Source organism: Calypte anna, chromosome 4A (genome assembly GCF_003957555.1).
Source record: "Calypte anna isolate BGI_N300 chromosome 4A, bCalAnn1_v1.p, whole genome shotgun sequence".
In the NCBI taxonomy this organism is placed as follows: Eukaryota; Metazoa; Chordata; class Aves; order Apodiformes; family Trochilidae; genus Calypte; species Calypte anna.
In genome coordinates this window covers 14,572,566-14,600,239 of record NC_044248.1, presented here as the reverse complement: position 1 = coordinate 14,600,239, position 27,674 = coordinate 14,572,566, and the positions used below count along the sequence as shown (strand labels likewise).

General features: G+C 39.7%; 1 protein-coding gene across 6 annotated transcripts in view; it reads right to left on the bottom strand.

Annotated features, from left to right (window-relative positions):
* LIMCH1 (LIM and calponin homology domains 1) overlaps nucleotides 1-27,674 on the bottom strand; it is a 175,447-nt gene that overhangs the window by 96,530 nt on the left and 51,243 nt on the right. For 3 of the 6 annotated variants that reach the window (XM_030449481.1, XM_030449482.1, XM_030449486.1), the window contains exons 2-3: nucleotides 14,990-15,060; nucleotides 2,337-2,406 (exon numbers count right to left, since the gene is read on the bottom strand). In XM_030449481.1, the coding sequence (XP_030305341.1) occupies nucleotides 2,337-2,406; nucleotides 14,990-15,060 (141 nt within the window). Of the gene's footprint in view, nucleotides 1-2,336; nucleotides 2,407-7,494; nucleotides 7,509-7,592; nucleotides 7,612-14,989; nucleotides 15,061-27,674 lie in introns of those variants that run through there. The other 3 variants (XM_030449484.1, XM_030449483.1, XM_030449485.1) reach the window with 3 other exon arrangements.

The window sequence follows — 27,674 nt, the reverse complement described above, 5'->3', positions numbered from 1 at the left end:
ACAAAAGGCACTTTGAGTGCTTCATAGTTACTCGTAAGTTTTAGCTCCAACACTGCAAAAAAGAAAACCTACCTATTGTCTCTGCTAGTGAACTAAATACTTATTCTATGAGCTATTCGGAATAAATAAATTCTGTTAGAATGATTAAGCTACATTTTTAGGCAGAAGCAGTACTAGGAGTTCAAAAGCATGTATCTCATGCCAGACAGAAAAAGTATTGAACCTTTCACAGTATTTCTATGTGTACTGGAGGAAATCACACTCACTTGGGTGAAATAACTGGAAAAAAGTAACTATATACTATGTCAAACCAACCAAATCTAAGATAATAAAGAAGAATTGGCAATAAATACAGGAATGTCCCTCCTATGAGGTCAACCGACTAGGAGGCATAACTGCTTCTGGACTATAGCATCAATATTTTAATTTTTTTCAGACACAAGGACATGGTACAGGTAAGAAAAAAGAAAAAGATACAACCTGAACTCAAACATATTCCTGATGTCTGTACTTTAGTACACCATAAATATACAAACCAGACTAGAAAACTTGATAATTTAAATTCACATTACAATTTAAATTCACATACAATCCTTAAAACAACCACGTACTCACTACTCTAAGTAAAAATGGAAATAAAAGTTATCAGGTATGGAATTAGACACCTTTGAGAGCAAGAGGACATTTGGATGGCTTGCTTTGTTTGGAGCATTTTGTTCACAGAACAATAGGTAAAAACACCCACTGGCAATATTCAAGAAGCCAGAAGCACCAGTTAACTTTTTTAATAACCTAGTTATGTATTAGGAAAAATATTTAGAAGGTAGTTACTATAGGTAAGTAGAAGACAGAGGTACAGAGGTGAAAAAAGTCACTTTCTGACACAAAAAAGACCTGCTGTCTCATTAATAGCCTGAAAACTACATGTTTGGTAATGCTTAGAAGACATACATCTGCAAGAGAGATTTATTTCACGAAATGAGAAAAATACACACACATAATGACTTTTTCTATGTCCCTCCTACTACAACCACCTTACCTTTGGGATTTTACATTTGAGTAAGAAAGAAACCTATGTAATTCAATATCATCCTTTTAAAATAGTCATAACAAAAATTGAGGTTTTCCTGAAAGCGAGCCAAAGAAAACTGTACTACTGGTATCTTTTGCAGCTGTTTATATCAAATATTCCTTTCAAATAGGACTGCATAGGAATAAAACTAGATGAGACTTAGAGGCACACAAGGAAGCTTTAGTGAAAGGGTAGCAGTGATCACAAATTAAATCTTAAAACTAGGTGGTATTCATGCAGAAATACGCCTGTCAATCTACAGGCTGAAGGACCCAGCCTCAAAGGACATGTAATTACATTATGGAACCAAATTAAAATTGAATTTAATACAGTTTCTAATCACATAATAGTTTGGGTTGGAAGAGACTTTATAGAGTTAGTTCCACCCCCTTTACATGGTTAGGGACACATTCCTCTTCACTAAAATACAATAAAAAATGTTAATGTGGTTTATATAAAGGAACATTAACCTCAGCTATCAACAAGTAATACATTTGAATCTTGCACAATGAAACTGCAATGGGAGAAAAGAAAGGAACCATGTATGTATATATATATATATATATATCAGTAGTTTAAATCAAGGACAGCCACCCTTCTCATGCTCAGGAGCCCTTTTTACTCCCAGCCACATCTCCATATTTCTCTGTGGCTAATCCTGTTAGACCCAACACCCATTCATATCCCCACCTTCTTCCCTAACAGCAAACACAGGATGTGTCACTCTCTGAGGTGACCTCCTGAGTACCCGGCGCTTCTGAGAGCCCAGGGGCTGTCAGCACATCCTCTGTACTCTTCCAACTTTTACTTTGCCTTTGAAGTCAATATGAAACAGTTCCATAGATCGTCCCACAATGAATGTTATCTGCAGACTGTGGTATTTTGGGGAAAGAGAAAATGAGACAAAATATACAAGTAAATTTTTTTTTCTTTCCAAAAAGCTATCTCTTAGTGGTGACAGCTTCCAATGCGTATGTTCCAGTCTTTGGAAAGCTAGCACCACAAATGAAGGATGACATATAACCAAGCAGAAGATAATAGTCCTCTAAAATATACTCCGTCTCTTGAATACTGCGCACTTCCAAAAAAAAAAAAAGTCTGGAGGGTCTTAAAGTGACTACACTCAGAGTTCAGAATGACTGTCCAAGTTTAGTATGTTAGAAGAGGTCACATTACAAAAATAATTGATTGCCATGACACAGCCACAAAATCAAAGTGTAAAAAGCAGCACTGAAATTTTTTTTTCTCCATTTGACATACTCACCAAACCTGCAATGGGGGTTGGCAGTCTATTGATCTTTTTTACCAATCCTGGCTTTATTGCATTCAGCAACCTGTTAAGAGAAAGTAATATTTATGAGTGGTAAGTCACAAAATCCAAACTATCAAACACTTGTCCTCATTCACATGAGGATTTCAGTATGGATGGAAAGGAAGGTGTTTCTCTTTCCCTGCTCTTAAAAACACGTGTTCCCAAAAATCTGTCATTGAAATGAGGAAAAACTAGGAGGAAAAATATCCACAGCACAATACCACAACAATATTTCTTTTATACCCTGAATGTATCCAGATCACATCAGTCTTCCCACACTGTGGGTGAATTTTGTCACATCAGGCAGCCCCCATTGCCTAGAAGCAGGTCATGCCTAGAAGTGCCAGACAGCAGGACTCCAAAGGTGTGTGGGTACCACCACAGCTTGGCAAGAACAGTTCAGCAGTTCCTGCACCACAGAAAAGTGAGAGAGGACATACACTTCGTGGGTGGCCTGTCTATTTTTCTGCATCTGTACTTGAAACTAAATGCCACCCTTGCACATGTTGTGGAGAATGGAGGTCACTATAAAACATAAATATGAGAAGACAAAAAGGAAGTCCAAAAAACCCCACCTCATCATGAAAACATTAGGCCAGTGATTCCACAGTTGAACACTCTTCAGGGTCCTAAGATCAGCAAACCCCCGAAATGAAGTTCCCCACCACCCATGAACATGCCTTGAGAAGTGCTGACATTGGTCATTGTTAGAATATTCAAAAAAGAATGACCAAACCTCTAAAAAGTGGGGAATTTCAGTTACAAAATTCTGTTGCAACAGACACTGTTTCTTTACCCCTCTTCCCCCAAGAGAAAACCCTTATGCCTTTTATCCAAAGGAATAAAATTCAGCAAGTTGCATCCACTACAAAGAAAATCATCAGATCAAGACACTCACTTCAAATTCAAGATCTTTGAAGAAACAAAGATGTCCATGATAATGTAAAACTCTCTAAAAATTAGAAAACTCTTTAAGGAAGAGAGGAATCTCACTTTGAATGGAGACTCTTCCAGCAGCCTGCTGTGGTAATGAAAATATTAATATTTAAGATTTGAGAGGTCAGCCTGAGAAGTTTATCCTAACTAAAAGAACATTCCTTCCAACTAAAAACTAACAGTTGGTGATTGTTCCCAACCGCCCATGTCTGAGCCAAGATAACACGGGATGTGCCACTCCTCCAAGAGCCATCTGTTTGTTTCCTTCTTGGGACTGCTGTACTTAGGAAGCTCATAAAAGAGTCCCCCTCTGTCAGGCATGGATACTTGGCTTTGTTAACATTGAAATTATTGTTTTTCCTCACCTCTATTTTTCATTTGAAACAGTGCATAGATTGGGTCTCTGCAATCCCAAGAAGAGGGGATCAGAATGGGAGACGCTGTTCTAAATGTTCCCTATTTTCACAGTTAATGAACCTTCTCTTTGACATGTCCTAAATTGTATTTGTTTTATTACACACTTGGAGTCCCCACATCTCCAACACCTCCATAATCAGGAGTGGCAAAAAACCCAATGTGAATGACATTTCTGGGAGTTGGGAGTATTTTCTTTATCTCCTTCCAGTTAAAAACTCTGTAACACAAGCTCATACAGAGTGCTGTGCTATTTTTGCCCTCTAGAATCTAATACTATGTCCTAAAAGCAAATGATGAAAGAATATACTTTCATATAAAAATAATTAAGTTTCTTTCCCCACCAGCCCTTCCTTCCAAATACTCTAGCTCTGTTGTGATTTCCATCTTCAATCTGACTATTCAGTCTGGGGAGGAAAAAAATAGGATATATTACTTAAATCATCCAATTTTCTTTATTACTCAAACAGGAATACATCAGGCAACACCACCAATATTGCAGGTGTAGATCAAAAGCCATAGACAGTAATAGAAAAGAAAATAAAGAGGTCTTAATGGAAACCTCAAATGCCAAAGCCCATTCTAAATAAATCTTCAAAATGGCTGGTACAGACTTTCTGTGAAACAAGGGAGAAGGATAAAATGAGAAGAAGGAAAGGAACAGGGAATAAACAACATTTAGAACACCTTTTGGAGTCCGAAGAGAGAGGAAATGGGATGGGGCACAATGGAAAAGCCTGAGGAAGAAAGGTCTCTATTATTAAAATGTTTACCTCCTGTTGGAAACATCTCTGAGCAGTCTGGCACCAAAACCCCCAGGACTTGCTCACTGCAGAATGTGCCAAAGGGAGATTTCTTCCACGGCAGACTGGCTGCTTCTGAATTATTGCCTCATTAGAGCAACAGAACAAATGCCAAAATATTGAGTGGCTTAAGCTTGCTTGGCCACCAACCTGGCTGGAAAGCCATGTTGTTTACATAGAGTGTCTCAGTAGTCACCTTCAGTTTAAAAAGCCACTGAATACACCTCTTCCCACACAGGTCAACACACAAAACCTAAATTTTCTGTGCCTATTACAGAGTGCCTGTCTTGATATGGGAAATTTTATCAGCTCCAGCAGGTAAAACGGGGCCAACAAAAACCCCATCCATTCTGCACCAGGGACCTGGCCAAGGGCCCCTGCCCAGGCCCACGGGAAGGAGTCTGCAGGGGAGAAAGCCATTCCTACCCCACACCTTCCCCTGACAGCCCACTGCGACTCGCAGCCCCACACTGTCTTGCCCTGCCAACCCTAAACAAAGGACTTGGCTACCCAGGGCCTCCTGTCCCCAGCCAGGTCTCAGGTTAAAGAGTCTGCAGGAGAGAAATCTTGCAGTGCACACCTTCCTCTGGCAGCCCCAGCCAAGACCCACCACATCTGCAGCTTTTGCCTGAGGCTCCTAACCCTAATGCTACCCTTTGGCTCCTTTTGAGGTAAAGCCCAAACCTTCCTCTGGCCACACTACATTGGCCCCATTTCCAGCCCTACTACAGCTATAGATCTAGGCTTTGCCTCCTGGCCCTAGCCTGGTCATAACAGCATGTGCTGACCTATTCATAAACATTTGCTATCTTTCTGTCCCATTAAAAAAAAGATTATTTAAAAAAAAAACAAACTAAAAAACAACCAATTACCATTCAGAAGCACTGGCAACCTGTAGCTGGCAGACTACTGTCCTGCTCACTGCACTGCAGACATCAGAAAAGTCAGACATGAGGCAATCATCAACAAGACTGTAACCAGAAGCAGCTATTTTTCTGTGGTTGTCTTCACAGCAAGTCCAGATACCCACACTATGGGCATCTATGGACAGGGGAACAATTCCACCATCTGTTGTCCTGCCTCACGGTTATCTCTGAAATTTTTTTATGAATTACAGGCCCCCTACTTTCCCTCAAAAGGACAAAACAACTTCACGTTCTTCTGAAATCTTAAGTTTGACAAGTTTAAAAAAAAATTCAGAAATACTGCCTAGTGCATCATTCGAGTATATTACGTTAAATCTTAAAAATATATATCTGTATTGCAGCAAACTCTGAGAAAGGTACGGGGAATACAGTGGCAGGACAAGAGCTACGGGAGCAACACAGAAGCCCTCAGCTTCTACATCAGCTGAAATACACACACAAATTGTTTAGTGCTTCATTTTCACAGCATTTATTTCTATTACAACAGTTACCCATATCACCTTTGTACCAAGTCCCACAAGGCAGGCAATCAGCACAAGCCTCACTACACTGTACATTTAAGGTCCTGTTCCCATATCATATTAGGTATGTCAATCATCATCCATTCTTGAAGCAGGAAGCCACTGGAAGACACTTGCTCAAAAATACACCTAATGGATGGCACATTAAGATCCTCTGCCTCAGACATCTGATCTGCCTGGCCAGTTTAACAATACTGATTTATCTACAGAAAGCACCAAGGTCCCTATTGGCAGGTTCAGTCAAAGGGCTGGACCCTAACAGGTCCAGAGTTATACTGAGACTTAAAATGGTCACTCACTTCCCTGAGTATCTCCTGGCTCCTGATGACACTTTATTGCTACATGAAGACTGGTGAGCTACCATATAAATGTATTGCTACTGTATAAATGAACTGCTCTGTTCAGTGAGTAGAAGTGTCAAATTAGGAACAGAAGCTTTTGTTGGCTGCATTGTTTATTTAATTCTATTTTTTGTTTAAGGGTTTTTTGGTTTGTTTTTTCAGTATGACAAGTCCCACTAAGAAGTCCTGAAAGGTAACAAAACAGGGTGATGTTAAGTCTTCCATTATTTTCTCTTTTTTCCTTCTCTTCCAGTAAGCTACTGCTGGTTTCAGATGTAACACCACATGGCGAAGGAATAGTGGTTGAAACAAACCATAAACCAATGTACTTAAGTATGGTTTCCAAAAGGAGAATGTAAGTAACTTTCCCAAGCTTGACCTTTTGGTATCTGGAGTTTGGTGGCCAGCAGCCATTTTTGAGATGATTGGCAAAAGAAGTTTAGTGTGGACTTTTAAAAATCTGAGCTTTCAGCCAATTTGTTCTGGAGTATTAACAGCTATTTATGCAAGAAGTTAAAAAGGGAAGGAAAAAAAAGAACAAACAGAAATATAATGACTATAATACTTCTCCTATTGAGGCTTTCTGGTACCTCTTATGACCAGCAGTTCTCTGACATAACCATAAGGAAAATATGGTGATGAAATCTCAAGGAACTTTTTAACAAAAGGATTTGACAAAAAGAAATACACATACAGTAATTTTTAAAAGAATACAAACAGAACCTTATAAAGGAAAAAACAACAACAACAACAACAAAAAAAAACAAAAACAAAACCCCCCAAAAACCAAACAAAAAATCCAAACAAAACTAGAATCTCACTGAACACCAACACCACATTAATGCAAAACAGGATAAAATCAAGACTCTTGAGGCTCTAAACTCACAAAACCTGAGTCTCTATACACACACTTGGTATATTCTCCAGACCTTTCACACTCTCAGCTGGGCTTTCTGCTCACCACCCCTGCCATTTACACACTTGTCCTGAGTCAGGACAATCCTATGTTCTCCACCCCTTATTCCATTTGCCACTCTCAGTCTCACATCCACCCATCCAGCCTCCCTCTCCCCTGCTTCAGGTGCTGGCTTGGATTCTCTGTAGCTGTCTGGCAGATGAAGCTCCACACAGGAGAATGCATGGAAGCTAAAACATTAGAGCTGCCTTACCTTATGGAAACAACTGGGCATGATGGAAGTGGAAAGCTGTTCCATCCCCACTCTTATAGGGAGAAGCTAGGTCATTTCCTTCCCCTGATAAAACCCACCTCTGATGGGTATGGGAAGAATCACTTGCTCTATTAGGTTCTGTCCCCAAAACTTGGCATTCCAGGAGATAAGGTATCTCCACACAGTACCAGCCACTGTCTGACTAACCTATTAGACCTTCCTGGGGTTGTTTATCACCAGTTAAGAATTTTAAAACTTCTGCCAGGAAGAGAAGGCGTTTCAGGCAGCAGCTGATAAAAGATCTGATGAAAAGAACCAAGACAAGTACCCATGAAATTTTTGCAAGGAAGCGTCAGTTAAGAAAATATTCAGAGAATGGCTGCCAAAACTCAGCTTCCAAAAAGACTTTGTTTCTAAGAAAAATGTCAGAGAAGCGCTTTCAGAAGATAAGCTTTAGAAACCAAAAAAAAAAAAAAAAAAAAAAAGAAAGGTTGAAGTCATGTGTGTTCACAGATCAATCCAGGCTGGAGGTATAGGTATCCAACGGAGCTCTGTGCTCAAATAACAGATCATATTCCTAAAAAGAAAAGCTGACTAATGACCTGATCTTGAAGTAAAAGGGCACTTCATATTTAAGAGTTCAGGAAATTCTATCCACAGTAGACCTTCACAGAGACCCTTCTCTTTTTAAATTAAGTTTTACAGATTTACATTCTAACAGACAGCCTTTCAGCACTTGATAATTATTAGCCCAGACAGCTTTGGTATCTACATATTTTAAACTCATGCTCTAGTAGCAGCTCCAAAATGATCCCAAATAGTTGAAAAGGAGAAAAAAATCCAGTGTTAGTCTTAAAGATTAACAAATCCCATTGAAACACAAGACAATGAAAAGGCAAAATATTTTGTTACAAAGGAAGTGGTAAAGAAGTTTCAAAATACAGAGATGTTACTGAGGTCACAAAAATATTTTTGAGAAAACATTCTTGAGTGATTGCTAATGACACCCCTGACATTATTTATTTAGGATCAGATGAACAAGGTGCTTTTTTAACAAGCACGACAGAACAGACTTTGTTCTATAAAGGGCTCACAGTCCAGTCTGATAAGTAAAATGTGAATCAAGAACTACACAAATGTGTAGGACTGAGAAATGAAGTATGCCAAACACAGGATAACATGAGTCTTGCTCTGCCAAAGACTAAAAATATGAACAAGATAGAGGCCTTGCAAAACAGCTCAAGAAAGGCAACAGAGAAGATTGTGTAAATGACTTCACAAACTATTTTTACAGAACCTTCCACCACCACAACTGTCATGAAAAGTGTCCCATGCCCCTACAGATTTACAGTTCACAGAGTTCTACACTGAGCAGCAATGGCCAAGGATAATTGCCTGAAGTACATATCCGATATAATTTCTTAAACATACACTCTTGGAAAGCTGAAACCTCTCACAGGATTACCTTGCTTTGCACTTGAGCAACACTCCATCTGAATGGGTCAGTGTTCCACTCTCTCTTGCCCTGTCAATTACCAAGCTCTACTGAAGAAACTATTTAGTCTGCTGAGATGCAATTTTTTTTTTTAACATAAATACAAAGACATGCCATTCTGGGTGTACTCACCCATGCCCCTCTATGGTTATTCTCCTCTTTGCATGTACACAGCTAAGTGTAATGGTTTACATCACCTCTGACCCCTCACCTAAACTGGGCCAATAAGTAGCTCTTCATTAGAAGGGCAATAAAACTTACAGATTAAAAACTCTGGATTCATATAAAACTGTTTCAAAATATCCTCACATGAACCTAAATCTTAATGCCTAATGAGCCCTGGGGCCCGTCTCTAAACTGGAGACATGCCAAATCCTGGATGCTGATAATATTTTGGCTTTACAACGCAGGGCTTGAAAACCACAGAACACCAATCCCTTCTCACCTCAAGGCATGGGTCACATTCAAATCTTCAAGTATGCCTACGAAACCCAAATACTTTCTTAGTTTCCAGGAATAGGAAATTCAAGCAAAAGTCTAATTAAGTGTAAGGGCTGGGCACCCACTAACTTCTCCAGTGAGGTATCTGGCAAGACAAGTGGCTTTGCACTGCACACTACACAGGCAAGTGCTGAACTGATGCCAGGTCTATACCACTGACAGACAAGTAGCATAACATCTGTAAAACCCTAATATCTACAATCATGACTATTTGTTTTCCCCTGCCAGGTCTCTAAGTGACATGGTATTTTTACATAAGTGATAAGAACTTGTTATTAAAAACAGTCAGACAACTGAAACACAATATATACAGTGAAGGCTGTTCTCAGTACCTAATAGTACCACTGACTCAGAAGACAAAGTTTTACTATTCCATAGCAATACACTTGCACTGATCTGGCACATACCCAGCCCTTGCTGAAAACAGCATTCATGTCAGCCCAAAGCTTCGTCAGATGCACTATAACCATGATGTAAGCCCAAAGAAACTCTGCCCTCCGAGAAAAAGCAGCTTATTCATCACCAGTGACATGAAGAACACAAGCTAAGGAGATTTCTTATTTACAGATGGAAATTACTCTCACAACAGAGTAAATGATAATTTCCATTAAGTAATTTTTGATCACAGTTACATCAAGTTCACTCAGATTTATAGCCATACTTCACTTTATCTATGTGCATGACCAACTCTTTTTTTTTTTTTATTTAAAGTAACACCTAAAAACTTTCTTGTATTTTTTAAAAGCATAGGACACATACAGCTGAAGGGAACTGCCTTTCCTAAATCTTGTCCTACACATAAAACTTTTTCTCTAATTCACTGTACATACCAAATTTTACCAAGATGACTTAAATGCAATAAAATACCTTCACATCTCATCTTCCAAAAGATAATTTAAAAGTTAGGATCAAGGAATCCTGGTTTCAAACAGTAAGCATAGTTTCTGTACATCTTTATTAAGCTATATAAAATATCATGTGCTAATACACAAAATAAGCATCTCTAAGAAACAAAGAAAATTTTGGGAAAATTCTTTTAACATAGCATTCAGAACTGTACATGCAAGTGACATCCAGCTTTTACAGTTACTCTTCTTACTTGTGTATGTTTATGTCATGACTTCTCAAAGTATGCAGATAAATATGTTAGAACTTTTCACACTGGAGAAAAATCACAGATTTATTTTACCTGCATTGACTTCTATAAATTGATTTACATATACACACAAAAAGCAGACTTGTAGCTAGATTGTTCTACATACAGAACCCAAGCCATTACACACAAGCATGATGCTGTTGGACTCCATTGAAAAACCAAATAACTTCTACTGGTACCTAAATCTGGATTCAGTTTGAGCTCATTGCTTAAGCTCCTTTGCCCAGGACCCATGTTTCAGTTGCTGTTATTCTTCACTATAGTTTGGTCTATTTCTGACATTAAAATCCCATTACCACAAATTTTCATGGTGGCTGGACTCCTGGTATTGCTTGATTCCAGAGAAAGACTGACAGACAATACCATATCAATTGCATGTCTGAAATGCTGAGAGATACACTGGTAGTAATATGAAAGCAAGTAAATAACTTGGATTTTCCAAGTCTCACACTGCCAGAGACATCTCTAACTACTGAATGTGCAATGTGAAAGAAGGAATCCTGCAGCAGCAGAGATGGGAAAGAGGAGGAGGACAGCAAAGAAAATTGAAAGGAATTGCTCACCTTAAAAACAGCCTTGCTGAGATACTAGAACAGTGACAACTGGGAAGGTTGAAGGTAGATGTACACATTTGTCTTCAGGTAGTAATTTTTAAACTTTTTAATAGCAATTGTTAAAAATAAAACCAACTTCAGCTTCCTTATCTGCTGTTTCAGAAAAGCAACAGAACTACTCAAATCAGTGGTCAGGCAGATGGAGGAAGCATGTACTTTTTCATTTGCAATCAACCTTCACTCACATGCTGAAACCCATTGAATAGGAACACCTAAGCATTGCAGCAACCAGATCTAGTTTATTCCTGATTAATCCCTTAGCTTCTTATGATATCTGGGTCAAACCTACATGTTAGAGCTATGTAACGAAAAAGAAAGGGGGAAAAAAAATCAAACCCGCAAACATGTGGTGGAGTGGTAGTTGAGGATTCCTAGTGGTACTTCCTGCTACTGGTGTTATATTCCTGCCTCATATAGCTTTCCACCATCCTCCCAGGTGGACACACTTGCCCACCCACACAGAAGTGTAGCCAGGAAACTTCAGTCTTTGCATATGATAATTTAATACACAAAATAACAACAGAGCAAGAATTGCCTCCGCCTAGAAGTGATGTCCCTTGCTGAAATCACCATCTGCACTGATGTCAGATAGCTATGCTAAAAAGCCATGAACTCATTTCAGACAAACAGAAGTCATATTCACTGACTTCTCAGCACAGCTGGGTGAAGAATTAAAGCCAGCACTCAGGGACAGTGCACAAATAGGCTTTCAAATATCCAGAAAGGATAGGCTTGTGTTACTCTCATCTGTCAGCTTGCCATTTTATGGCATCCTGCATTGTTTAAATATGCTCCTCAGCTCCCGAGCTGAATGTTGAAGCTCTAAGTGTGTTGTAATGAGGCCAGATCAGATGCCAGCCACAACATAAACACCACCAGAGAGAAAGGCACGAGGCTTGAGGGTGCCTGTGGCTAGCACACTAGTGCAGGGCTGCTCCCCTAGTCAAGCTAGTGGTCCCTAACACAGCCCAAGAGTCCAAGATGGACATGACACAGCTGAATTAGTTTTAATTTATTAAAATACGTAGATAGTTGCCAGATGTGAATGAATAATTTATAAATGGTGTTGCAAATGCCTACCTGAGTTTGCAGGATGGGGCCTGCTGGGGGAAGGCCTGACACAACTGTGCTTAAAGCTCCAGTGATCCTACTCTAGATGTAGACAGAGATTTGCCTTGTGTCCTTGTGTGCCTGTTTGCTGAATGGACTCTGGTATGGTAGCTAGCCCCATTCCCTCCTTTCTTAAAAAGGCCTGCGAAGTCAGAGGGTGGCCTGAGAAATGTTTGGGACACTCACAGCATACTGCCTGTGTCCCCATTCCTGACATTCAGTTTCCAGTCTTCCAGCTGGTGGGATCTCTCAGGACCCAAGTTCACTTTCAGTCCTTATCGCAAAATACAACAGGCAAAGGAACCACTGAGACAGCCATGGAAAAGTAAGATCCACTCCACGCTTACGTGGACATCACCCACACAAGTGACTGGCTACAAGTTGCCAGTTAATGACACTAGCACTGTCCTGTGGAGATAAACTGAGATTAAGTTTAGTTTCTCCCTAAAATTCAAACAATTCAGGTAAGCCAGACCACAGGCAATGAATTTTTCCATCTTCAGAAACCTAGTACCGCTAGAACATCTTTTTTGCCTGCAGTAGCTTATCAGAGATCAAGCTGTCCTCTACTTACTGAGGTCAGCTGTAATGAAAGTACAACAGATAGAAAAAAGGCTGAGAACATGCTTTAATGCCACTAGTTTTTGTTCGTGCCATATCCAAGCAGGTCTCTGATAAACCAGAAAACTTCTGTCTACAAAGAAAATAACCCCTGTGGCAGCTTTACTATCACTAGAAATTTAACTATCAGTACTTCACTTGCCAAAGCCTGTACTTTCTGAAGACAGATTAAGAGCTCTCAGTCTTGCCCCCAAATTTCTGTTGAGTTCTTTATTTTGCAGTGGACTCAGAATCAGTGACAAGTAATCTTTTGTTGTTTGTCCAACATCAGGAAGTCAAACTTGAAGGGCAGATTGGTGTTGATTAACACTTTTTGATTAACTCTGTGTTAGCTCCGGAGTTTTATCCCCTAACCACAGAACAGGATGCAATATGAACATCACAGCATCTCAGATTTGAAGTTGAGGAGACAGAACCCTTCAGAGTGGTTTGTGCTGATCCACAGGCAGAGAACAAGGACAAACTATTTGCCAAATACCACAGAACAACTTGGTATAATCAAGTGTTGTACCTTGACTTGTTGATTACTGGAGCTCACAGCATCTTAAGAAAAACATTATGAGTTTAAATAGCAAAACATTAGTTAAGCTTTCCATCTTAAAGATTCACAGCACTTAAATCAGACTACCTCTGCTAACTTACAGATAAGATTACCATCTAATCTCAATATGCACATCCCTTACTTTTCATGCAACACAATGCAACTGTAGCATTTAAGAATGCTGTCAAGTGATTCAGCACACAGCACTTCCCTTGAACACACAGAGGACGGAGATCTTGTGCAAGAGGCAGCCCTTAAATACAAAGATGTAAACTGCATGCTCCTTCTGAGTTATACAACTTTTGATCAACAGCAGCAACTACTTCCCTCTTCCTAAAGCCACTCCCCAGTAAAGACATGCAACTATGATGGAACCAAATCATATCATTTCCTTTAGGTTTTTTTTCCCCTCTAACAGCTGAAGTTCAAGCTGCTTGATTAATGACACCACTGATATAAACAACAGCATTTACAAGTAGGTTTCAATGCTGTCATAAACTGCCTAGACTTGAGTTAAAAGACACATCTCATCTCAACTCTATTGGCTGAGAACAGTTTTCAAGTTCCAATACCTTTCACAGAATAAAACGACCAGTAGCTGCAATGGTACAGCTAAACATGTAAGGAGATATCATTTATAAATTATGCGTTTAGTTCTGCACAAGCTTCATCCCTCTGGCACTCAGCTTTTACCAACTTCAGTGACAACCCTGCATGCTCAGGGCAAGAATCTGGTCCATACAGGTAATTCAGATCAGTAGATTTTGCCAAACTCCTGACAACCTGCATGGGATTTTTAAAGTACTATGGGCCTTAGGTCACAATTCCAAATACCTCTCAAAAGTCACCAGCTTGCATCTAAGCCCACAACATGTTTTTGGAAGACTCTGCCTTAAAACAAGCCATTAAAACCACAGAGAAAAACGTGCAAAAGTGAACTTGCATCTCTTGTCCAAAAATTACAAAACACATCGTTTAAATGCACCATTAGGTAAAATTTAGAGGATGCCTAACCTTTCCAGAAACTATTAAAGCAGCTGAGTATTGATGGCATTCAGATGGCTAACTCTTGAGAGTGCTTGGCCCTGGAGTTGGTTCAAAACACCTCACTGTAGCAGAGACATCTGCAGGCAGGTGTGGAGCACCATTTGCCAACCTGTGGTTAACATCTTTAAATAAAAGGAAACCAAAAAGCAAACAATTTTTGCTTCACATAACTTAACTAAGGAGCTGGGGTGGAGTGAGGGAAGCACTTTGCAAAGCCTGTTTTCTTTAAGCCACATTTCAATCCTCACCATAACAATAGCCTTGGCACCAAAATGACGCTGCAGTGAAATATCAGCACACACAATGTCAGAACTCCCAAAAGCAAACCAACAATTGGACATACTAGCTAAAGTTTATTTCAGCTTTAGTCAAGAACATATCCAGGGCTTGAAACTTTAAGTGTTACTTACTCACACAGAAGAATGCCGTTTTCTAATCCAGAACGAAAATCCTTCTCACCAAAACTTCTGCCTGTCACTTGCTGCAAAAGAGCAGAGGGAAACAGAAGAGAGACATCTATTAGAAGGTGCACTTTACAGGAGCTATTCACAACATCAGTAAAAGCATTGGCTGCACAGGAAACATCTAAGCTTTACAGGTCTTGCTGAAGGACTAAGTCTTCTCCATCAACCAGCTTCCTCCTTCCCATTTCATTGAGCTACGTAACACATGGAACAAAGCATTTGCTTTGGCCAGTATAATTACAAAAGTAAAAGACCTTACAAATCAGAACTAACAATGTAATCTTCAAAATATTTTAAAAATATTATTCTATGTTGTTTGGAATTTTAAGACTAGTATATTGAGACAAACCATATTTTTTTCTTGCTTTTTTGCACCACATTAAGAATCTGGTCTTGAATTTTTGTTCTTTAAACTATCACCTTTATACAATAAGCAAAGGAAGTGTTTGCATGAGTTGACAGACCTTCAGATGCATGCTACAATATTCCTGGTCACATTAAATGGCATTTCACATCATTAAGTCAACTGTGAGTGTGAAAACAAACTAACTGAAATATAAGGTTTAGGTACCTACTCATGCAGCCTGTAATGGATGATTGGACCAGGAGGTATCTTTTGTAATATGAGCTCTTAAGCCAGTCTGTGCTGCTTAGGAATGGACCATCTAGAGCTGTCTAGCTATCCCAATTTTGCCTGGGTATGCTGGGTGCTACAAGCATGTCTGAACCCCCACTTATGACTGACTACCATGTTGACAGTGTTAACAAGGCTTGCCATTTATCCTCAAATTATTTGCAAAAGATGATGTGGTCATTTAAAAGAATAAAGAGTACTTCTTACTACCATCAACAAATACATAAAAATAGCAATTGTGTTTAGGGAGTTCTGAACAGAAACAAAACAAAGGAAAAAAAGCCTGCCTAAGTTTTTAATTGTCCTCCAGGAGGTCTTCTCTGCACCCAGCCAAAACATTTACCGGATGCTTATAGAGTTCTCATGGCTCACATCCAATCTTTCAGCAAGACCCTTGCTCTGGGTGTTGCTTCCACCATAGGGAACAGTGACTTGAGGACACATCTGTCCCTGCGACTCCATTTTCTCCTTGCTGTTCCATTCAGATACAAGACCCTTCCCCTCCCAGTTTCCTGTCATAAAGACAGCAATTTATAAAAACTGACGAGTTTGGCACTTTCCCATGGGATTAGTGAATGCACCAGCTTCACAAATACTGGTTATAGCTGCACACAGTCAGACAGAGAACAACAATTTTTTTTTATTTGAAGTGTAGAAGCAAAATCTAAAACCTAATCCCCTACTTAATTATAACTAAACTGTTCTTTTTCAATGTAAAGGAATTTCTTCCAGCATACTGGCATGACAGGGTGTAGACTTAAGCCTCCTGTATTCTCAAAAGTGAATCATAAAGACAACAGCTGACAATCATATTTTATGCAAATATACAGATCAAGACCCTGAGTTGCAATCATACCTCAGAAGAAGCCCAATGCAATTTCCCAGTAGTAAATGACCTCTAACCATTTAAACTCTCTCTAATCATAGTACATCATCTCTAATCTTGATCTGCTGGGACAGAGGGAAATTATAACAAGAAAAACATTAGCATTTGGGAAGAATGATAAATGGAGCATATCAAAATGGAATTGCATTTCATCCACAGAATAAAATACAGTACAGAAAGGATTAGGAAGAGCTATTTTATAACAGCCTGACTCATAGTGGTTTTTTCATCTATGCAGGAAAAAAAATATGAAAATTATAGCTATCTTATTTCATTCCTTAGCATCAGGCATTCCAGCTATGGAAATTAATCTTTTTACATGTTTGTTGAACACCCTTATTCAGCAGGGAGCAGTACTGAAACTTTTAACACAATTCAGGTAAGAATCTAGCTGCCAAAAGCTGTCAGCTGAGGATTGCTGTCACTAGTGCTGATGTAGAAAGGTTTCATACGTAATTTCTGGCTGCACAAATAAAAATCACGAAATGCAAATGCACAGCTGGAACAACAATTCATCCAGTGAGAGGTAAAACAAAAACTGACAGCAGGTGAGGAAAGACAAGAATGTCCAGGAACAGTGCATGTCTGTTTGAAAAGGAACTGGAAGTAAATGAGGCACGGAAAGGTTTACGCCTGTTCTGAATGATTCAGTTGCAGAGGGGAAACATTAATCAGCTACAAGTCTCCTGAGTTAGCCAATTAAAATGTAAGAAAGGTTCAACAGGGAAAGGCTAACTAAAAATAAGCATGAAAATGACATTATAAATGACAAAGATAACCCAAAAGGGGACTGAGAGGATCAAAAAGCTGGGTCCACCTTTTCCAGAGGAAATCACAGCTCAGTTTCTTGGCATCTGCACACACACACACCCTGCTGCCTGCAGGAGGCCACTCAGGGCCATACCCTCAGGAAGAGCTGCAGCAGGACCACAGGCCGGCTCCTGGCATAGCTCTGAGATAACCTCTGCTCAGCACATTGACAGGGGGAGGAGAGAGGACCTAAAGTGACTTCAAGCAAAAGGGTTGACACTCTCATACTGGCAGAGTCCTGCATAGCTACACGCACACTGAAGTTTGCCCAAATGCCTTTAAAAAGAAAGCATGGGCAGTAGCCATGGTATCACAAAACTGCTGCACATGTCCCAGAACTGTGTTCATGGTGTTAACCTAAGCTCTGGTCTGTTCCTACTGGCTTATGTTCTTCCATGCCCAGTCTTCAGTTTGGCTGCTGGATGAAAACCCCATGCTGAAGATACAGACCAGCACTGTACTTGGGCAATACAGAAGGGAGCAGAATACAGGGAAAAGTTCCCTCTTCTCTTCTGCAATGCCTGTACACTGTAACTCACTGCAGTGCAAGGGTACAGAACAGAGAATGGATCACCTTAAAGGCAAAACACAAGCTGTTATCCTGATCATGATTACTGAAAAAAATCCTGCTACTTTTTTAAAAAGTTCTATAAAGCCGAAAGGAAAAGAGCTGCCTTTCCGTATCATACTGTAACTTAGAAAATAGACAACAGAAGCAAAACACAATATAGCTTCTTGTTGTGCTTCATTTACATGAGGAGGAGTTGTTTTTATTCATCATCTGGGCAATATTTTCTTCTCTGTATAGAGCTACAAGGGCCTTGAACCACAGCAATTTTTTGACTGCCGGACACGTTTCTCACTTTCACTGACGCTTAACAACCTAGAAAATAAACCTGAGTAATAAAAGTAATTAAAAAAGGAATAAAATTAGGAGACTAAACCACAACACACTGACTCACTATCATAAGCTTATGGTAACAACTTTAAAACGTCTTTACACACAGTAACACTTCCTATATACGCTAATGTTACCAATTGACTCTTTGTTCTTTGCAGTTTACACGTGCCACTAAATTTATGTCATCAAGGATGGCTGTCATCCAGCCACTAACCAGTGCCATATTACACAACTCCATTTTCACTGAGCTTCAGTTCACATTGTTTTCCCTGTGTTTTGTATTGCTGCTTACTGAGATGGAGTTCACAAAGCCTTTGATATCAAAGAAGCCTAAGGGCATGAAAAAGGTGACAAATAAGAGTAGATGTTGGCCTCAGGTGAAATTTATCTTGGCCAACAAGATGCAAGTAGTTGAATAAAAACATCATCAGGGACAGGAATTTGAAAATAGCTTCATTTTCTATGTGCACATCTGAAAATACCATGTAAAGCAGTGAACAAAAATACAGACACAGCAGGGAGACGTCTTTGTTACTCATTACACATTTTTAACATCTTATGAAACACAACAGCAAAGAAAGAAAGTTTGGTAGACTGTTCATTTCTTTGTATACGGGTACATTGCATTTCAATTTTGTACAACCACTAGTTTTGTCTATATAATGATTTACTTAAAAAGCCCACTGTGGTACTTAAGTAGAAGACATTGCTTTTACTTTAGGGAGATGTGAAAGCAAAGTCTAAACTGTCACAATCACATTTACTTAAATAGAAAGCATTGGAACATTCAAGCAGTGGGGAACACAAACTACCAAGAGCATGACAGCTCTTAGGACATACAAATTTCACATCTCTAGAGTAATAAATTCTTACTTCCCTATTTCTGACATGTCATCTGAGCTAATAACACGAATACGCAAGGTAAGGTCTTTTCTTCACCTAGCGTAGACAATAGATTTCGGAACAAAACAACACTGCAAACTTAAAAGCCATCTTTACATTTGCAGACAAAAACTGAACACCACACTGCTCTGGTGTCTCGGTGGGACCCTTCACCAGCTCCTGCTTCTGCCCAGCTCTGCTCATGCCGTGCACTGCTCTGCCTGCAAAAGCGGACGGAACCCATCACCTATGCACGAGCTATGTAAGAGCTATGCATCTCTCTTACTCCAGAGCAGAGGGCTTTAAATTGATGAAATCACAGGAATATAAGCTAGTCCTAAGCAGTTTTATTACAAATACTAGGAAGCTAGCTGATTTAGCATAGCCAGACTTGAAGACTGCATGAATGGAGCTTCCCCAGAGCAACAAACACTGCTCTAAATGTACCTTGTCTTCCCAGAAAGCTGACTGATGAGAAGGCACCGCACAAAGCTTTCCAAGGCATTACGGTCTTGAAGTAATTCACTACTAAAATCAATAAAAGGATGAATAACCCAAACATCTTTATTGTGTATTTCTACTCTCAAAGACAAAACCTGCGTAAGGTCAGAATGACTGATGTATCCAGCAATGAACCACCCAAAATTCTGTGGTATAGAACTTGAAAATTTAAAGAATGTATGGAAAGAAGCAGGGAGATTTCATACTTGGGTAACGATATCAATATGCAAAGAAAACACTTAATATTATTTTTTTGTTAGATCTTCCACTTTCTGGTCACTTAAGTTTAACTGCAGTTTGCAAAGTTAACTAGCTATGCTGAAGTCCCCTATGTTGATTTCCTCTGGCTGTTCATCCTCATACTAATCTTTAAAAAGCCAGGATGTTTACTTGCTCTTTTCCACACATCACAGGAGCTCATTTTTTTTTCTAGCAACAACAGAATAAAATCGGAGACAAGGTATTCTCCTCCATTTGTTTCCATCTGCCACAGTGTCACTTGGGTTAGCTGACAGTTTGGTGTCAACACATAGCATGGGAGAACCATACCCGCTGATACAAACATACACCTAATGCCTTTTGTGGACCCAATTTTAGGTCCTTAGCAAATAAATGATTTCTTTGCTACAGGATGCCAGCTAGTGCCTTTTTTATTCCATGAAGGGAGAGACAACTGAAAGACCCACAACAGCAAATTTTTTCCAGTTCTTTACATAGTTTAGTGAGGAAGTGATTCTATAAATAGACAGACATTTATATCAGACATTTATATTTAATGCGTAAACTAAAATCAGGTCCATTCAGTATTCCATTTAGGAAAAATGACAAAAAAAAAAAAAAAAAAAAAAAAAAAGAAAGAAGGGTAAAACAAATGTGCCAGACACAAATTTCCATGCCAGGCCTCCACCATACCTATTCTTCCTATCAAACAAGAATTTACCAAGATGAAGACAAGAGTGCTCCACTGACACTTGAGACAAACCACAAACCAACTCTGAGCTGCTACAGAGCAGGACTGCTCTGTAAACTCAGGCATTGAGTTTAGCAGGTCTTTGACAACACCCCCTCAGCACTTTCATGTATGCCAGAGAGAAGAGTTCAGCATCTGCACTACAGTTCTGCCAGCTGAAAGGCCAAGACATGATGGGAGAAGACAACTTCAAGCAAATGAGGCTTATTGCTGCTAATAAAGCACAGGTATCAACACTATATTCTTCCTTTTCCCAGTAACACACCACTGCCATCAGCAGCTATTACCCATCCAAGGCTTTAAAGCTAAGTCTGTGAAGGTTTTGTCCTTACTAATCCTGGCCGTCACCAGAGCTTTCCACACTGAAATTCTGCATTGCTAACAGTATTATTTCCCATGTACAGTTGCCATACGTTGTTTGGATTTACGATCTCACAGAGCAGTGCACATCTCTGCCAGGACATCTGGTAGTATAGTCTCGTTTGGCTGGCAAGCTGCTAAGGAGTGTTAAAATTTCATGAGAGAGTAAAATCAGCCTCCTTTTTCATCTCTGTTCCCAAATGCTGTTTGTATACATCCCTAGGCGCATTGCCAAACTTTGCAGCCTTCCCTTTGAGGTGGGACAGAAAGGACGTAATTCAAGGTTGAATGTTTTGTGGAGAACAAGAGCAAAGCAGGAGAGAATTTAAGAGATTTCTGTCATACTTCTCCTGGCTGAAGTGGAAGCCCTGAAAGCTTCACTTAGCAGCAGGCCACTTGTTACATCAAATTTGTATTTGATAGACAGAAAACTGGTATTGCATCGTTGTTTTATGGGGAACTCTCATCTGTACTTCAAGCACTATTATCAAAATTAGATACCAGATGATAGATATGACAGAACACCCTAGGATACCTGTTTTTAATCCGTGGTCCAATTTAGGGTTCTTTTTACTACTTAGAACAAAACAAATAAGAAAAAATAAGGTCTCAATGAGAAAAGCTTTTTTCTTGCACTGTGCGAGCCATTGTCTTTTTATTAGTTTTAATGTGAATTAAAGAAGGGGGCTTTGTCATGGTATAGCCCCTATGCTTCTGCCGCAGATTTATCAGTCAAGCTTTCAGCCTTCTTGACTGGTAACAAAGAGGAATGAAGCATTATTTCAAGAAAATAAGTTGTATTTGATGGAAACTACATCTTACCAGAATGAATAATATGTTCTTTAGCTGTGTATTTTTTTCTGCAAAAACAAGATCCCATGTAGGCAGGCAGAGAAGCAGAGATCAGGATCAGAGTGTACGATGTGGAGCCAACAAGTACAACAAACCAGAAGGCGAGAGCAAAGTAGCTGCCTCCTCAGTCCAAGGCCCTCTTTTAATCTAATCCTGGCTGTCTGGAGAGCCTGGCCTTGTTCCTCTATACCATCTGGAGAAGGATCCCTGTTCAGCTACTCCTTTCACTACTTCACAACTTACCCCAGTTCAGGGAGAACCAGTACTTAATGGTAGTTCCTGCACCTTCGAAGGGAACAGGAGCAGATGACTAACAATTAATAGCTATCATGAACACCTTTTCCCAAGGTCTTACTTTCTTACCCAACCAGGCTAAACAAGCAGTCTGCTCATTGAAAAATTCCACCCTCTTAAATGCAATCCCCTAGAGTTTGCCAGGAGGCATTGCCTTCTATTGTCCCTCTTTAGTTGCATGCAGAAAAAAGGTTTATACAGGGTTTATACTCTCCAAAGCAGCAACTGTTGATTTAGCCCTTATTATTTCCCTAAAGTGATACATCTTGAAGCTGGAATCAGTGCTGAAGGAGATCGGTAACTCAAGCTCTGGCTACTGAGCTCTGAGTATCTGTCAGACCAATAAATGTCAGCTTCACATTTTATCACCAAGCCAAAGTTTTTTTAAGCAAAGGCCAGGAGAAATTTTTTCCTTTGCCTCAGGTTGATTACACTAGCAGCTATCCAACAAAACAGGAAATTGGCTTTCTGGCTATCTCTAAAAGAGCAAAGAATCAGAATAGACATTGTTTTATTCTCTACCTCCTTTTTCTAGTTGCACTCTCCTGCAGTCATGAAAAAATTGCTCCTCCAAAATACATGCTATGTTGCACCATCTATGTGTTGAAATTAAGACAGTCCTGAAACAGAAGTGTTTATAAAGCTCTGTCAAGTAATTACAGCTGCAGAGGCAAAGCAAAGCACAGGCAGCAGCCTCCTCATTGAGCCCAGCATCTTGTCCCATTCTCACAGCAATGAAGAGATCAGCAGCTCTGCAGGAGATGATGGGATCACTGCAGTATCTAGATTTTTTTAATCCCCACTTCACAGTACTCTAACCTATCTTACATTATTGCTGCATTTGGGTTTTACAAGATGACTGTGCTACTTCTTGGACAAGCAAAGTTTTGACACCAGTGAGTTGCTTTCTGCCAGGAATGTGCATCTTGGCAAACAGCTTTAAAACTCCACACATATAAAGCTGGACAGGGACGAATACAAGCATACAAGAAGCTGCAAGTTAGAGAGGTCCAACACTAGAAGCATTTTAGCTTGTCATTAACCACTGTCTACAGAGGTACTACCAAAGTTCAGTAATTACTCAGCTTTTGCCATGAAAAGTGTCTGCTAGGAGACACCAGTTTCCCTTTCTGAAGAAATTAGGTGTTCACTTGAGCAAACCATTACTGAATTTAGCCAGCCATTTAAAGATGACACTTAATGTCTCAAGGTCTCAGTGGAGCCTCTGAAATGCTACGATAAGCATCACTGAGCACCAGTCAACCTTGAAGCTTTTAAATTTAATATCAAGTCATATCAAGACAAGTCCATATGTAAAGTGCCCCAGTTACAGACTGTACAATTTAAATATATATATATATAAGTATAGCTCAGCAAGCCATTTTAAGACTGGTTCTCCAGACAAGAAGCCTGGAAGCCCAGAGCAAGTAAAGCAGGAAACTGTCTATGAGGAATAACTCATTTCATACAGACACCACTGAAAGACATAATTTTGTCTACTGACAACATAATTCTGCAAAACTTTGGTCCTTTCAAATAAAAGAGAAAAAACAAACAAACAAACAAACAAAACACACAACACTTCTGGAAAGCAATATCTAAGCTCCTTGGATGTTCCCTCTGAACTCTGTATTATCAGTTGGCACGTTCTCCAGCAGGAACAGAGCTGTGTGCCACAGCCTTGCAGTCATTTGCAAACTGCAGAACTGGCATCTTCTAAACAGGAAAAAATATGCATTTCAAAAATTACAGACAGATGAAAAATTATCCACTTTCCTGCAGAAAGCAGGCTAACCTTAATTCAGTCACACACTTTAGAGGCCTTCATTAGTAACTCTGTGGAAGTAGATCTACTATACTCATGGTCTCTAGAGAGACAGAGGTAAGGAAAAACATTTATGGTCTGAATGCCTTTCCAGCTAAGCCAGTTTTTCAACACCATTTGGCCACCAAGCAGGGGTGGAGCTACTGCTGCTGCCAAGGAGCAGGATGGCCATCTGCTCCCTAAGGTCAGGCAAGTCAGGAGGTAAGGGTGGCCCCAGCACAGGCTGTGTCCTCACCAATGGGACCCAGTCACAAAGGCATGAAAGGCATTAGAGCCAAGGTCCATCCACAGTCTCAGATGTGGCAAAGTGATGAACTGGTTCCAGGGTCTGCCCAGGGAATCCAACCAGGAGCAAAAGGAGATAGGGCCACAGAGAAGGACTGGAAACAAAGATACAACACAGGTCCAAAGTTCACCCAGGAGCCAGGACCAAAGACAAAGCATGGACACAACCTTCAATCTATGTACAAGGGGTCCATCCAGGAGACAAGGTACCTGCAGCAGTATACTTCACACCAACAGCAACAACTCCAGAAGCACCAGGTTTGAGGCCATGACAAACCTGAACAAGGAGCAAGAAACAGAGAAGCAATGAGAAGCTTCCCTCTGCAACTGTCATCTCTGCTGCCAGACACTGCAGGCACTACCAGAAGTGGTAATACTCCTGCAATCCATGAGAGTTACTGGCTCTAAACAACTCTGATTCACTTTACCTATCTTATGAAAATGGAAAAATTGCTTTCTTCTTCCCTCACATCTAGCATGAGAGCTGGAGAGGATAACACAACCACAAAGAGAATGCTGCCATAAGGGAAGAAACAAAACCAGAAAAGAAATAGGAAAGTATGCTGAAAAATAACGACTATTTATCTCCAAATTATGATGACGTTACAAATAGAATAGAAAGCCTACTGCAGCCTCTACTGGAGTACACTGGTTTTCTGTTCTCCCCAACTCTGCTCCATGTCTCCCATGTCCCAAACCCTAAAAAGAGAGCCAATAGCCTGAAAAAGGAAGTAGTGGCTGCCATTGATGTTCCATATTAATGGGAATGCTTAAGAATAGCTAGAATTGACTGATCTTCTGGAGCAAGTGGACATGATTTGTTGGTAGATTTTACTGCATTTAAATAGAGAAGAAAGTAGTTCTTTAAGTTTTCAAATCACAGCTTACTTTTGAAAAGGCACCTCCAAAACTAGTAATCATCTTAAACAAAACTAAGGAAAAGAATGTCTTACTCTTGCTTTTCACTCTTTTGCACTATTTACTTCTCTCCCCTCCACCTCCCAAAATTACATTTTTCCAACTAGAGAATGTTCAGACTTATCTTTCAGCAGATTGCTCCCACAGGAGCTAACGATCTCGCAGTGCATAATGAGTATGAGAACCGAAAACCATTTTCCATTCATCCTATTTAGCTGGCACAGGGCCATTACATGTAAGTACTGATAGACTTTTCTGCTGGAAATTCATAAATCAGTATTGTTGTCTCCTGAAATGATAAACACTTCACTTACAGATCCAGAGCATCAAATCAAGACCTATTTACACGGTTGCCCCTGAGACAGAAAGTGGCAATGTTACACAGGGTGGGTTGCTGCTATTTTCTCCCCTGCTGCTGCAGACATAGGGAGTCTTTGTTTGGAGGACATTGAGAACAGAGGGAGAAAGGGAGGAGGATGGATGATGCTTACAACAATAACAAACACTGCTCTTTTCTACTGCTGGAGCACCTGCTGCCTCCATAAGTTCAGGCTCATCCATTATGCAGCAGCGATGGCTCCAGAAGCACCACCAGCTCTGAAGCCAGGACAGACCTGAGCAAGGAACAAGGCACAGAACCAGCAGCAACCTCTAATTATCCAATCAACGAGCTGCACCAGGACTCATTCTCTTCCCTGTTTATTACTGGGTGAAACAAACACTAGGAACAATTAGATTAAGCATCTGGTTCAAATATAGACAGAGAAATAAAAGAAATTTGTCCTCAATAAAATTTGTCAATCAAGCTTTGTAGTAAATAAAATCCTGAAGAGACAAGCAAACCCAACAACTATTTTAATTGTTGTTACTTTTATTTTTACTGTTAGTGGAAACCATGTAAGGTCTAAAATGGATTGAAAGGAATGTAATTATTACCCCGTAATGCTTTAATAGTGGAAAAGGAGCCTATTAAAACACACTTAACATTTCCAATCTAAACAATAAGAGCTGCAAGTTTCAAAACATTTGCTACATTTCTAAAATTCCAAGAAATCTTTTGAGTTGACCACTTTCTCAGCAGAAATCAGACCTGTCCCATGAAGATTTCCATGCTTCCTTCACACTACCACACTACTTCACTCATGCCAACAGGGCAACTCAAATGTTTCTTTAAACATGAAGCATTGGCAGGACTCAACACTGAAAAGTATACCTAAATATATTACCAGCATTGGACTGCAAAACAATTTTCAGAATTAGTTGCTTAATTCACAACTTGCAGCTGTCAAAATGAGAGAGAAATTATGACTGATTGAAGCATGTTTTCGGTGTACCTCTTGATACTCATATACTGAGCAATCTTCTCCAAATCTGAATAAAAAAAACCAAACCCAGAGATCTTGACACTATCCATTAATTAATCATAACAACCATATAGAAAGGGAAATAAACTTTAAGTTACTTTCCTAAATGGTTTTCAAATTTCACATATTATTCATATGATTCATATTATTCATAGAATAAAGGCAAATATATTTAACAACTTTCTCCATTACTATTAAAAACCACACAGGTATTGCCAATGTTATGTGGCACTCATCAGTCATGTTGTACTTCCAGCCATGCATTACTGTCTTACAAATAGGAAAATGAACCAGAACTGTCAGAACAGGAATACCTGCCTAATCTACAAGCAAAATTACAGACAACAATGAGAAAGACTTTAAAAACCACAAAAAATTTTCCCCCACCAAGCCCACTCACACCAAAAAACCTACTACAACATATATAAATAATACAGATATTCTGTGTATCAGGCAACATTTTTTTTGACAGCACTGCCACTGTGTTCTTTTGAGAAGGCATTCACTTATAGGAAACTGTATTTCTCCCCCCTTGTTTTTCAAAGTGAAGAGGTACATGCATGACAGTAGGAGCTTTGCTGTTAAATTCACGTGTTCATATAGCTTCTCAGTCCTGGTTGTCTGTAAGTGCACCAAAGCTGTATTAAAATCTAAGATGATAAACCCTATGATGTTTTAAAAGTGAAAGCTGAGGAAGAACTGAAAGCTTCTTTCTCTCTGGCTAAAATTAAAACTGTCTTTTCCAATCAGCTGACTCTAACAGGTGGAAATTCTAAACCTCTCGTGCTAAATATTGCCCAGCTTAGGCTGGAAGAAGCAGTCACCTACGGGAAGCTACCAGCAACAGCTGTCTGATAACAGCCTGTCATTTGGAATTAAGGGCAAGCATTTAAAATTTTCTCATGAGAGAGGAAAAAAAAAAAGGAGGAAAAATAGAAAAAAACAACAGACTTTAGCAAACAGTTTGTTTGCTACAAAAGCATCACTTGACATTTCACTGAAATCTGGACAGTTTAATCTTAAGAGTAAACCCAGTTTCTGAATATTTTTCCTAACTGTTCACTCCACAACTAGGGGCAGACTGCTCAGCAGAATATGAAAACATTTACACTGAGTTGGAGAAGCTACTGGAAAAGCAATGTTATTTTG